General features: G+C 42.0%; 1 protein-coding gene across 2 annotated transcripts in view; it reads left to right on the top strand.

Annotated features, from left to right (window-relative positions):
• LOC147619511 (ARM repeat superfamily protein) overlaps window positions 1–7,350 on the top strand; it is a 121,087-nt gene extending 113,737 nt beyond the window's left edge. The window contains exons 20-25 of one of the 2 annotated variants that reach the window (XM_086773180.1): window positions 5,399–5,608; window positions 5,740–5,902; window positions 6,092–6,148; window positions 6,245–6,329; window positions 6,421–6,697; window positions 6,786–7,350. In XM_086773180.1, coding sequence (XP_086629306.1) covers window positions 5,399–5,608; window positions 5,740–5,902; window positions 6,092–6,147 — 429 coding nt within the window. In that variant the 3' untranslated portion in view covers window position 6,148; window positions 6,245–6,329; window positions 6,421–6,697; window positions 6,786–7,350. The remainder of the gene's footprint in view (window positions 1–5,398; window positions 5,609–5,739; window positions 5,903–6,091; window positions 6,149–6,244; window positions 6,330–6,420; window positions 6,698–6,785) is intronic. The other variant, XM_086773179.1, reaches the window with a different exon arrangement.
• The last annotated feature ends 6,298 nt before the right edge of the window (window positions 7,351–13,648 follow it).

Below are 13,648 nucleotides of genomic sequence, written 5' to 3' on the forward strand. Positions count from 1 at the left end.
ATATTATTATAGGCAAAGAATGGTTTTATAACCATGACGTCCATGTGGACTGGAAGAATCATAAGTTGTTTTTTTTTTACTGGAAGATGCTCGAGTTTATCTCAAGGATAATTTTGGAGTCACCCTCTACTTTTGTAAACTCTGTTGAACTTCATAACATAATACAGAGTTCGTGTTGTGATTATGAAGTGTTTCAATGTGTTCTTGGTCCTCTTTCAACTGATGTTGCTAAATTAGAGGTTGGGAGACACGAGAGTTAGAAAGCATCAAAGTAGAGTTCGCTGATGTTTTCCCCGCAAAGCTACCTCATGGTTTACCACCCTATCGGTCGGTTGACCATAGGATTGATTTAATTCCAGGGTCTCAACCTTTAAGCATAGCACCTTATAGGATGACCGAGTTGGAAAAGGATGAGATTGTCCAACAGTTGTCAGAATATCTTAGGATTGGATAAATCCCCTTGGGGAGCTCCAGTGCTTTGAAGCATCAAAAAGAGGGAACTTGGAGGATGTGTGTCAACTATAAAAAGTTGAATAAGGTTACAATTAAGAATAAGTATCCCCTTTCTAGAGTGGACGATCTGATTGATAGGCTCCAAGGAGCCAAGTATTTTACGAAGATTGATCTTTGTACAAGTTATCATCAGATCCGGATAGTCAAGGAGGATGTCTTTAAGACGGGTTTTCGAACTAGATATGGTTATTACGAGTTTCTCGTATTACCTTTTGGGCTCACGAATGCTCCTGCTACTTTTCAACAAATGATTAGGATTTTTTGGGAAAATTCATTATGGTATTCTTAGATGATATTTTGATATATAGTCGTTCTTTGGAGGAGCATATAGAGCACCTCAGATTCGTCTTGGGGATTCTAAGGCATGAACAATTATATGCAAAAATCTGTAAGTGTGAATTTTTTTGGAGTGAAATCACATACCTAGGTCATCGGATTTCCAAAGATGGAATGAGCCAAGATCTTGAGCGAATCCAAAAGGTTTTGGATTGGCCAGTACTTCGGACTGTCAAACAGGTTCGTTCATTTTTAGGATTCACTGTCTTTCTTAATTCAACACTCCTATTACCTACAATGAGAGGCTTGACTAGTCTTTCAATAAGGTTAAGCTTATGGTGAGAGATGCACCAGTTCTAGCCATACCGGATCCTGGCAAACCATTCGTTGTTGAGACCGATGTCGATGAATCAAGAGGGCCGACCTATGGCTTTTGAACACACCTCCAATTCTGATTATTCCTACACCACAAATCATCCCATGTTTTGATACCCTTTTTGTGCAATTTATGGGCATGTTTGTATAAATTTTCAGATATATGATTTCCCACTGCCATGGAAAACTAGATGGAATCCAAGTGTACTATATGCATATGTTTCCTGATCTTGCAATGCAGTTTGAGTTCTAGCTTACATCTGTTCCAGGCTTGCCATACAGAGTTATACACGCATTGAAAATTTGGACAACCTCAACAGCAATGGATGGAGGGGTTGGCTTATTAGTATTCTATAGTACACAGAATTGATTGCAACTACCAGTATATTTGGGAGAGCATATAACCTTCCCTAGGGTCATTGCAACTCCTAGCAAATCAGCACGACCACTTCCACCCAAACAAGACAACGATGCCTTATCAAGCTCTGATAATCCTTGGTGGGTGACCAAGGGAGTAAATGCACCATTCAAGTACCTAAGAACAATGGTGATTTTTCAAGCATTCTCTTTGTATTGGATTTCAATGAGTAGCACCTCATAAAATCCTCGAGCAGCATAATAAACACCTTCCACATAACAACCACCAAAGCAATGATTGAATCCATCGAGCAACATCATTGGCAGAGGGCATCTTATTAGGAAAAAAGATGATAATAGCATTTTGTGAATATTTCTTGATAGGAGAGTGAATATTTGGCAGAGCGATCTTGTATTTGAGAGTAGGAATAGGTTTATCCCATGTAGCTTTGAAGACTTCGAAGTCCTCATGCAAGGTGTCAAAGACATATTGTGCATCTGGATTGTCATGTTGATAGTCCCTTTCTGTTGAAAGTTTGCTTCTCTTGGAATCAGCACCTGCATCTTGATGACGGAAGGTATTGATGATTGAAGATGAAGCCATCTGAATTGAAGCTGAGGGAAAAATTTAAAAAAGACTCTGCAAAGCTAAATACACACACACAAAATCAAAAAGGATGAGAGGAATCAAAAGTAGCAGCTAAAAAACATAAAACAGGCGAACACCAGGCGATAGCAATAAAGATGAAAGAAGGAAGAGTTGATAGGAGGAGAAGACGTGTAGGTGAAGGTGACGGCAGGTTGCAACAAAACAGGTAAGGTTGAATCCCCTCACAGTGGGCTGAAATGACAGCAGTGCAGAAGATAGGAGAAGAAGTCGACAGAAGAAGAAAACTTGTAAAAACAGTCGACATCAAGCTGAGAGGACTGCAGAGACAGGCGACGGCAAAGTGAAAAGCAGGCAAGTACAGCAAGGAGGGGGCACAAGGCTAAGAACGCAACGCTGCATAGTGAATTGCTACTCACACTTTTTTTTTGTGAAAACCACTGTTTCATTATAAATGCAATGCTGCCCCAACACGGGGCAACTACTACAGAAAACTAAAAACAGTGATAAAACACGTCCAAGTGGGCCGTGGAAAGGTCTCCAAGAAAGTGGGCATCTTGGAGAGACCGAAGCAAGGAGAATCTGAAAAAGGCGAAGACATCCACCAAAGTGTGCCCAAACAACTGAGCGTTGCGGGCATGGTATAAACTCCATAAGACCCAATAACGGCACCACAAAAAAAAAAGAGAGCATAATCGGGGGATAGAGGGATATCTACCAAACAACCAAAAGTGCCTGCCAAGGGAAAGGCTGGGAAATCGGGCATGGAGAAGAGTTGTCAAACAAGTTAGGAAATTTCGAGTGGTAGGACAAGCCTAGAGAAGATGGACCCTCTCGCGTGGATGCGAACAAGTAGGGCAAACCAAGGAGACAATATGTCGGGCAGCCAAAAGGACACCCACTGGAAGGGCCCCCACCAAGCATCGCCACATAAAGACACGCTACATGAGGGGAAGCTTAGTTTTCCATATACGATGAAGACATGTTTTCCACCACTCAAGCGGCCTATCCGAATACTAGAAACGATTGCCATGCTCCTGAATCCATGGTTGCGGAAGAAGAAGACGGTATACTTTTTCGGCAAACACCGGCAAAAGAGAGAGTGGAATAACCTGGTAGCACCAGATCAAATGTCCAATCAAGCAGTGGAAGAGGAGAAAACAAGCGAGGCACCGGTTGGAAAGGCTGTAGCAACTCAGTGATAGCATGCCATATAGGCCGGTGGTGCATCCCCAGATGAAACCGTGATCGGGCCTGTGGAAAAGAGAGTGCACAGCCATTGTCATCCACTACATCATCCACCAAAGAAATGCCCAAGCGATGGAGAAAATAAGGCTTACGAGGCTAAAAAAGTGCCAAAGGGGAATCAAAGACCCGACTCTAGTGTGGACGCTGCTGACGAAGCAAGTTGCGCGGATTCGGAGGGCAGCCAGACCAAGATAAATGTGCCAAAAGCTGCTGCCAATCGGAAATCAAAATGATAGCTAGGAATGCGGCCTTGAAAATGCCCAAAAATAACATCTGGGATAGCTGGTGTCCAGTGCCCAAATGCTGTTGTCATGAGAGAGGCAAACAAGTGAGAAAGCATGAGTGTCCAAGGTTGACGCTATTCCAAGAAAGTAGGCAAGAGAATGGCCTTGCGAGCAAGCACATGAACATGTATGTTGAGGATATTCAAGTCCCCATGCATCTTTGGCGTGCAAACATAACTGCATTTGAGAAGACACACCGCCTTACGGTTAGTTTTGGTACGCCAAAGATATTCTATCGCTCAAGACATAACTGTTGAAGAGGACCAAGGAATGAGCGACAAATGAAATTGCACATAAGCCATAATGATGGACTGGACAATCCGAAGGCCAACATGAAGTGGCTAAGTGGAAAGTTTGCAGTAGTCCAGCTTATGGTAGAGCTTTTGAAGCACCCACTGTCTCTCCTGTGCCAAGGAAATGTGCCAACCAATGGGGTACCCCAAATGCCGCACCACATGACTAGGAGGGAGCAAGAGGCCCAGCCACAAGAAACGATGCCAGTCACGCTCATGCAAAGGCAGGAGTTTTGATTTTGCAAAGTTAACTTTTAACCTTGCTACCAAACCATAATAGATCAAGGGCTTGCATTAAGCTACTAAAGATCTGACTGAGAATTGCACAAGAAGAAAAAGGAGTCATCAGCATAAGCTTGGCTAACAAAAGGTGTCCCCCAAAATAGCGATGCCATGCAAGCGCTGCTCCGAAACCAAAGCATTCATGTATAGAAGTAACGGATGAGTGGTGATAGCATATAGCTCACCACACCATGCGCGCGCGCGCACACACACACACACACACACACATATACATATACATGTATATGTATATGTATATATACATATACATATATATATACATGTATGTATGTATGTATACACCCACTAGAACTATAGTAAGAAGATGAAGAAGAGGGAATCGGGATTTAGGAAGAAAAAGAGATGGGAAAAGAAGATGTGAAAAGAAGAGAAGAAGTGGAGGAGAAGACTAAGAAATAGAAAAAGGAGAAGTAGAGAGGAAAGAGAAGAAGAGGGGAAGGAAGGAGAAGGAGAGGGCCCAAGGGAGCTGGCTGTAGCTTGTGCGCGGCTGCCGGGAGTGGGGAGATGCCGCAAGCAGGTGCTCGAAACAAGGTGGCTCGGCAGCGCAAAATAGGCAACCAAAAAATTGTGAATGGTAGCAAGAAGAACAAATTTGGGTGAAACGTCAATCACCAAGGGTTTCAAGGTTTTTTAGAGACATTTTGGAGGTTTCTAAACAGAAAAATGCGTATTATTGGGACTATGAATGAGACACATGCCCCTGTACTTATGTGCTCCCTCAATGAAACCATCCTCCGAAACATGCACGAAATGCTCTGTGTAAAACTGTAATTTCGTGGGGAGCTCTGTGGGTATGTCCTGCTAGTGTGGAGAACTATCAGATCCAGTCAGATGGGGCGGTTTATCCTCTGCTGAGAGTGTGGGGATACGGAGGTGTGGCTGTACAGAAAGGCCATGTATAAAGAGACAATCTCCACCTGAGTACCCTTGTGTAGGAAAGACATGCTAGCTCGTCTTTGGTATGAGGTGTTAAAGACCATGACCTTAGTCTTGCCGAGATTGACCGTGAGGTCTCTCATCACCAAACCTGTGCAATGCATCAAGATGTCTCTGTAGCCCCTCTGCTGAGAGAGAGAGAGAGAGAGAGAGAGAGAGAGAGATTTTCTATGGTCTTGCTGATGAGGAACTGTTTCTATTTTCAGAAGCTTCTGAGAATTGTAATATCTGGAAATGACGAGGCTGACATTGTGAGGGCTAGTGCGGGTGCAATTCTTGCAAGAGTCCTGGTGCAAAACACTTCATTTTTTGCACAATGGATAGCACAACCATCACTCTTGCTGGTTCTTGGACAAACGAATTCAGAAAATAACCAAAATCTTCTCTTCATTTTTTTTGATGCTTGGCTGGACAAGGTACTGCCTCATGCTTCGTTACTGATAGGGCAATTAGGACAGGGTAATTTTGTGTGCCTGATAGGGCATTTTTAACTCTAGAAATATATAATATAGCAAGCAGTCATGTTTTGTTTTCACATCATTTGCAGGTGGACTCGCTCACTACATTTCCTAGAAAGAAGATTTGTGCGCTGGCTTTGTGTGTTTTTCTGACAATAAAAGAGCCTCAGGTCCTGGAAAGACTCGAGCAAGTACTCAGGTGTGACTGCTCAAAGAAGAACCAAATTGTGAATAGGTTGAGAAATACCCTAGGTGCATTACCTACCCCAATACCCCCCCCCACCCCACCCTTTCTCCTGCCCCAGGGTCACTTTTTGTAAGAACATTTGACATCCGTCTGTCCCAGGAATACAGAACGTGTGCAATACACCTGACCCTAGAAGCTAACATAGTGCTTAATTACCCTGGTCCATAACTAGCTAGTGTTCTTCTATTTTGCAGTGTCTGCACAAGCATCATGCATCAAACTGATGAAGAACAGAATGGAGAGGGGCTAGGGTATTCTTCAAACCAAATGCTATATCAACCTGAATTTTTAGACCCAATTCTTTCTTTTGCAGTTTAAACACTTAGTTAATGACTAAGTTTCTGCAGTTATGATTACTTCCCATCAAATATTAATCATGAAGACGATGCATCAGGAGGCTCAACTGAGAGCGAAGAGAGAAGAAAACGGCAGGTATATGACTTGATGGCAGATGCAGGGCTTGAAATATTTGAATGTACTTCTTTTGAGATCATGAAGGCTTACGACTGGCTTCTTCATGCAGATCTTGGCAGCAGATCCTATAAACAAATGGTCTGTAGTAACCTTGTTGAAGGAAAAGCTTCAAGCTTGTTCTACACTACATGGTGAAGCAGCATTTAATGGTGCTTTGGCCAGACTGCACCCCTCATTACTTAGTCAGCTACGACAACTTTTAGGCACGTGAAGTTACCAAGTTAGGTTGGCAGTGTGGTGTTGGACTGAGAAAGCCGCGATGTCAGCCATAACGAAATACCGGCAACCTTGAATATAGCTCAATTTTGGTTTTATGCCCCACCAAGGTATCTGAACTCTTCCATACAACATTCCTGCTATTTAATGCATGAGTAATGGACAGTAACGCTTGTTCTTAATTGTTTCGATGTTCAGGTATACAAAGAGGAATTCCCACAGCTACAAAGGGGTTATGCTTGGACATTTCAGTTTTGTTACGGTTCCTTCTCTTCGGCAATAGCCTATGGATATCTACACGCCAGCATACTCATGTAGACGCATCCCACATGCACATTCATGTGCCTGCACCCACACATGCATACACATGTAGACACACCCCAAATGCACATTCACGTGCCTACATTCAGGTACAATAGCCTGGGGTGTGTGCAGTTCAAGGAAGCTGATGTGTACATGTACACTCTGATGTGTAAGGGAGCTTATGTTATGCTTGCAAGCTTTAAGGTCGTATGCTCTGCCCTGCAGTCTAGCAGAGGGAAACTTTAAAGGCTTGGACTTGTGCCCTTTGATTTGGTGTTTAGTGTTACTGTTTATGCATTGATATGTATATTGCAATCGGAGGATCACTGTTGTGTCCTACGGGCTAGGGAACAGGGTGTATACCAACTACGCGAGGTTTGATTGCTTTGTGGCATCAAACACTATGTAAGGACTCCTGAATTATATTTAAAAAAATTACAGGTATTTGTGTGATTTTAAATCTCTCCTCTTTTTGGAAACGATGTAGCACAATTGTCACACACAGCAGAGGGCTTACAGAGACACTTGGATGCGATGTACCTGCAAAGAAAAGGATGTGTGAGAATCTTGAAGAGACCAAGGTTATTGTCTTCCAAATGAGCTATGAGGCTGCAAAATGAAACTTTTACATTTCACAGCTAGCCAGGGGGGATAATGAACGAGCATACATACTTCAAGCCCAAAGTTCCAAATGAGTAGCAAAGGAAATATTGGGTTATGCATGCGAGTATATTTTGCAATTCATGTCACGTCACGTGAGATTTCCATGGGCTAGATGAGTGTCATCACATAGGCTCTAAATCAAGAACCAGTGTCCATGCAAAAGCATGAAGCGTTATGTTATGTTGCCTAGCATACCACAAGATTACGGGGCATTTCTACTATCTATCTCTTTAAGGGTTTGGTCCTCTTTGCCTAGTCTTAAAGTAACAACATGGTAAACCATGGTCAAATACTTATTACATCTTCTTTGCCAGCTCGTTGGGCAATGGCAAGACAAAGGGGGAGATGACACGAGGACAACCGTTGAGGCATCAAGAGACTTCTCTTTGAGGTGAATTTTGATCATGACCAGCTGGTTGGGCAATGACAAGACAGAGGGGGAGATGAGGAGACACAAGGATGCCAACTAGTGGAGACAACTAACCCCGCTTTGTTACGATTAGGAGAAAACACCTCTAGATACTCTAGATAATGTTTGAATAGGAGAAGGTGTATCGTCTCATGTGCCTGAGGCTAAGAAACATTGTAAAGAGCATGGATCATTGAATGCAGCATTTGAGAAAAAAATGCTTGAGTTATCTTTAAGGTGGGGACTGAGGCTTTTGTAGCATGTGGCATTTCTTTTAATGTAATCCGCAATCCAATATTTATGTGCAAACAAGTATGTACAGACCACCAACGATGCCATATCCACCTCCTTTATTACCATCCCAATTGTTTCTTCCCAGAAGTGCACCAGTACAACTTCACCAACAATCTAGAAAAAAAGTGTCGTACGAGTAAAAGGATTCATATGGATGTCCAGAACAGCATGCCTTCTTTTTTGAAGCCATGGTGCAAAAAACAACAAGAGTTCAATCACATGTCATGCAAGCCATCTCCTCAATGTTTCACATTGCAAGGGCCTGTATTGTGTTGTTGAGTGTCCTTGTAAAGTCGTCACACCAAGTACCCATTCTCGAATCTAGCGACAAGCCCCAATGTCATTCCTTGTAGAGGAACATGCTACAAGTGTGGATTCGAACATGCTTTCTTAATGATTGTCTTGACAGAGTAACCTAACTGGCAAGAGCATCAAAACCACTTCACCAAGACTCAACTTATTGAGAACAAGGACTTCTTCATCCAATCCCTAAGGTTGGTTCACAAATTGCATCTAAATTATAAAAATAGCCAATCCTAAAAAATAGCTATGAAAACATGAAAGACTTGTACCATGGATTGAGGCATTCTTGCCAATGAGTGACATAACCGTTTAAACCAATTCAATCGATATCTATAAATTATGCAACATTGAAGCTTGCGGCACTTCAATTGATATTTGTAATAAGATGTGTAAGTAAGCCCAGCAGGACGTGCAGTGACAAACTCAACCACATGTCCAAGAGATAAAAATATAAAGAGGGGAGAGAGAAAAGGGAATGGGGATCTTGCATTGTATACCACATTGAGCAGGGAACATGCCTCGCCCCCTTTCAGGAATTTACTCAGGAATAATCCATGGGCACGCTGGCTAGGATCAATACAATCAATGAATACAAAACAAACAAATATGCCAATGTAGGATATCCAAATCGATGTCGATGTTCACGTACAAGATATTTGATGTCGAGCATAGCATGGGGATGATCCACAAGTATCTCTCACTGAGCTAGTACCAAATCCAAATATCCAAATCTAAATCCAATGAATCCAAGTCGAAGTCCAAGTCCAAGCCCAGATCCAAGTCCAAGTCCAAGTCCAAATCCAAGTCCAAGTTCCATAACCAAGTTTCATGTTCATGTCCAAGCTTCATGCCCACCTATATATCCAAGTTCCATGTTTATGTCCAAGCTTCATGTTCCATGTCCAAGCTCTATGCCCAAGTTCTCCATGTCCAAGCTATATGTCCAAGTCCAAGAAACACTCGCTCATTCCATGAGTAATCTCCACAACTTGTCCATGAAGAAAACCATGGAAAATCTCTTTCTTGCAAGAAAACTAATATAAAACTTGTTTTAATAGTTTTTGGGCGATAAAAACATCCAAACAGCAATTTTTAGGGTTTTTGGAGCAGTTTTAGGCTTTTTGAAAATTTTAGGGTTTTTGAAAATTTGCCCGTACAATTTTGTACATGTCCGTACGTCCGTATTGCCCATGCATATGCCCATACAAGTCTAGGGTTGAAAAGCATGTTGGAGAAGGTGTTGATGGCGAAGAAGAAGCTCTTCATGATCATAATGATGTCCACACACACTCCACGATCTCTTTCAATCTTCAATGAGTACTACAAGAGAAGTCCAATGCTTTTTATACTTGTAAGAGACCCTGCTTTTTGCCAAAAAGCCTTCATGCTTTTGCTTTGCCTTTTTAGGCTTTGCTGTTCTCTTTTTACTTTTATTAATAAAATATTACTCAACTTTTGGTGCTTTTGCTTTTTTGGCTTTAAGGTCTTACTTTTTGGCCTTAGAGTTGCTTTTTGAGAAAGCGCCTTTTAGCTTTTTGGTCTGGCTCAGTCTCCTCTTTCCAATGGTGTCCAACCACTTCCTCGATGCTCAAGCTCGAAGTATACCTGGATAGTCCTAGAAGTACTCCTCTCGCATCCATTTTACGTCCAACAGTGAGAATAACTCTTGAATTCCAAGAGGAACTTTTTGACCACCGTCTTTCCTCCTTTTCTCATAGAATGAAACACAATCTGTTCTGGCTCTTCCACCCTTGTTGGTGGATTCTTCAAAACAAGTTCCTCTAGGGATAACTTGTACATGGTTTCAATAGACTGTCACGGAAAACATTATATATCTTCCAATGATCTGAAAGGTACAACCGATGACATACATGGTTGATCTTCTTGGTATCCTGAAAAGGTTCATATACCATCATTCCCTGACTTTGGTAATCCAAAGATAAAATCCTTAGCAATGTTCTCCCATAGATCATTCAATGGGTGCAATAATCCTGCTGGTGTTTGTCAATCAAACTTGACCTTCTGACAAAACAAACATTTCGAATCATAAAGCTCAATGTCTTTCTCATAGGCCAATAAAAATAGCTCTCTGAAGCTTGAAGTGTAGTGAAGGTGTCTCTATGCCCCATGTATGGAGAAGCATGGCACTCTTCCATTACTTTGGCCTCAATTCCTTGTGTTACACATGACCTGGGTTTGTATCATAAGAAAACCCTTCTTGATGACATAAAAAGTCACCAAAATTCTATTCTGCAATCTGTTCCAAAACATCGTTGAAATCCTATTTGGTAGCATAAGGATCCTTCATCAAAGTGAAATCCATATGGTAACCCATAGAAACCGCATGGCTCAAGGGTCTCTGAGATAATGCATCTGCTTCCTTGTTGGCTTTGACATTCATCAGTCACAACATGGCTTGCTTGGTTCAAGACTGCTCCAATGCAATCTCATCACGTTCAACCACAAAAAAGGGTCTAGAATATCCAACACTAGTCCTTTGCTAGCATAACGTCTCAATGCTTCAAAAGGATTCTGTTTCATCTTTGGTCTACAAAGATCCCATGGCGCTAAGCACCACTACAAACCATTTGTCGAACTTCTTGACATGATGTCAATCTGATGATCTTCCGATCTCTCCAGCTTCTTTACCTTCCTTTCCCTTACCTGGTCGTCCTGAAGAAACTGCATCTAAAAGAGTAGGCCTAGGAGTAGCTTCCTTGTCTCCTTCATGATAAATAGAGCGGGTAGCTCTAGATCCTTCTGTAATGGTGACTCGAAAATGGGCTTTAGCAGCTTCAACTCCTTTGGCTTCAATGGCTCAATCCTTGATGAAATCTGTAAACATTTAAGCCCTTCTCTGCTCCTGATCTTTTTTGGTTCTCCAAGAAATAAATTCTTAGTCTCTGACAGGTCATCTGAATTGCTGAAAGTCATGGCCGCGGTTCCCATCAAGAATTTCTCTAACAACTACATGGTTTTTCCCTTCATGAGGCCCATGGTCTCCCTCTGCTCTCGACATGGCTCTACCACCCCAAGAAAGTTTCTTCAAGAGAAATCCTGCTCTAATACCACTGTAAGCCTAGCGGGACGAGCAGTGATGACAGACTCAACCATGTGTCCAAGAGAGATAAAAATATAAAGAGAGACAGGGGAGAGAGAAAAGGGAATGGGGATCTTGCACAATACACCACATTGAGCGGGGAACAGGCCCCGCCCCCTTTTAGGAATTTATTCCGGAACAATTCATGGGCATGCTGGTCAGGATCAATACAATCAATGAATACAAAACAAACAAATACGCCAATGTAGGATATCCAAATTGATGTCGATGTCGACGTACAAGATCTCTGATGTCGAGCACACCACAAGGATGACCCACAAGTATCTCTCACCGGGCTAGTACCAAATCCAAATATCCAAATCTAAATCTAATGAATCCAAATCCAAGTCCAGGGCCAAGTCCAAGTCCAAGCCCAGATCCAAGTCCAAGTCCAAGTTCCATAACCAAGTTCCATGTTCATGGCCAAGCTTCATGCCCAACCTATATATCCAAGTTCCATGTTTATGTCCAAGCTTCATGTTCCATGTCCAAGCTCTATGCCCAAGTTCTCCATGTCCAAGCTATATGTCCAAGTCCAAGAAACACTCGCTCATCCCATGTGTAATCTCCACAACTTGTCCAAAACCATGGAAAAGTTCTTTCTCGCAAGAAAACTGATATAAAACCTGTTTCAATAGTTTTTGGGCGATAATAACATCCAAAAAGCAATTTTTAGGGTTTCTAAATTTTTTGTCCATACATTTTCATACAGTTCTGTACATGTCCATACATGCGTCCGTATCGCCCATGCATATGTCCATACATGCGTCCGTATCGCCCATGCATATGCCCATACAAGTCTAGAGCGGATCATACATCTGAAAAAGCATGTTGGAGAAGGTTTTGATGGTGAAGAAGAAGCTCTTCATGATCATAATGATGTCCACACACACTCCACGATCTCCTTCAATCTTCAATGATCTTGTTCATGATACTATAAGAGAAGTCAAATCCTTCTTATACTTGTAAGAGACCCTGCTTTTTGCCAAAAAGCCTTCATGCTTTTGATTTGCCTTTTTAAGTTTTGCTTTTCTTTTTACTTTTATTAATAAAATATTACTCAACTTTTGGTGCTTTGCTTTTCTAGCTTTAAGGCCTTGCTTTTTAGCCTTAGAGCTTCTTTTTGTTGAGAAAGCGCCTTTTAGCTTTTTGGTCCGGCTTGGTCTCCTCTTTCCAATGGTGTCCTTGGCTCGTGGTCAACCCTATTTGACTTTTTGCTTTTTCCTACTTTTTGACCAAGAATGGTGCTTTTTCTTAATCAATCCTTATGGACCTTGTCCCCATGCCTTCTTCCAGCTGTCTGGTGTCCGGGCATGGATTTCATCATGTGAAAAAGAGCTAGGAGGGCCAAATAGTTACATTTTGGATGGTGAAGATGAGGACGTGGAGTATGATTCTCTTGGAGTCTAACAACTTTGAGGATTGGAGTCATGTTATGGCAACCCATGGATACGAGTTTCCAAAATAGCTCTTCCATAGTAACTTGGGTGATTAGACAGTGCCAAAATCATATATGTGTTTGTACTAGAGGCATTTGAAATAGAACCATTAGTGACTTGAGCTAGAGTTTCCCCAAAAAGACCACCGAGTTATTTGGCCCACCTTGGTTAACATTGAGACGAGTCACAATGCATTATTGTCTTGGGAGACATGGACCTCATTAGGTTACCCACCCCTCATATCATCCACACTTGTTATCACTGCCATAAACAACTCCTAATCCAAGACCATCATTTGTTTAAAGAAAAAATTTACATTGAAACTAAGCCTACATCTTCAAGTTTTATGTGACCCCCACCACACAATCAATGAAAGAGTGCATCACCTCAAAAGGAGTGGTGTGTGTCAATCAATTAGAGAAGTACTCTTGACACTCATCAAGCTATCCCATAGACAGTACCCTTGAAGGACGAAGGCACCCTAAACCTTTCAACCCAAGCCTCATCCACTTATAGACCATCACCTCAAGTAATCCCTAACACACTCCTC

The sequence above is a fragment of the Cibotium barometz genome, chromosome 33, assembly GCF_041138505.1.
Source record: "Cibotium barometz isolate CiBa-2024 chromosome 33, ASM4113850v1, whole genome shotgun sequence".
Taxonomy (NCBI): Eukaryota; Viridiplantae; Streptophyta; class Polypodiopsida; order Cyatheales; family Cibotiaceae; genus Cibotium; species Cibotium barometz.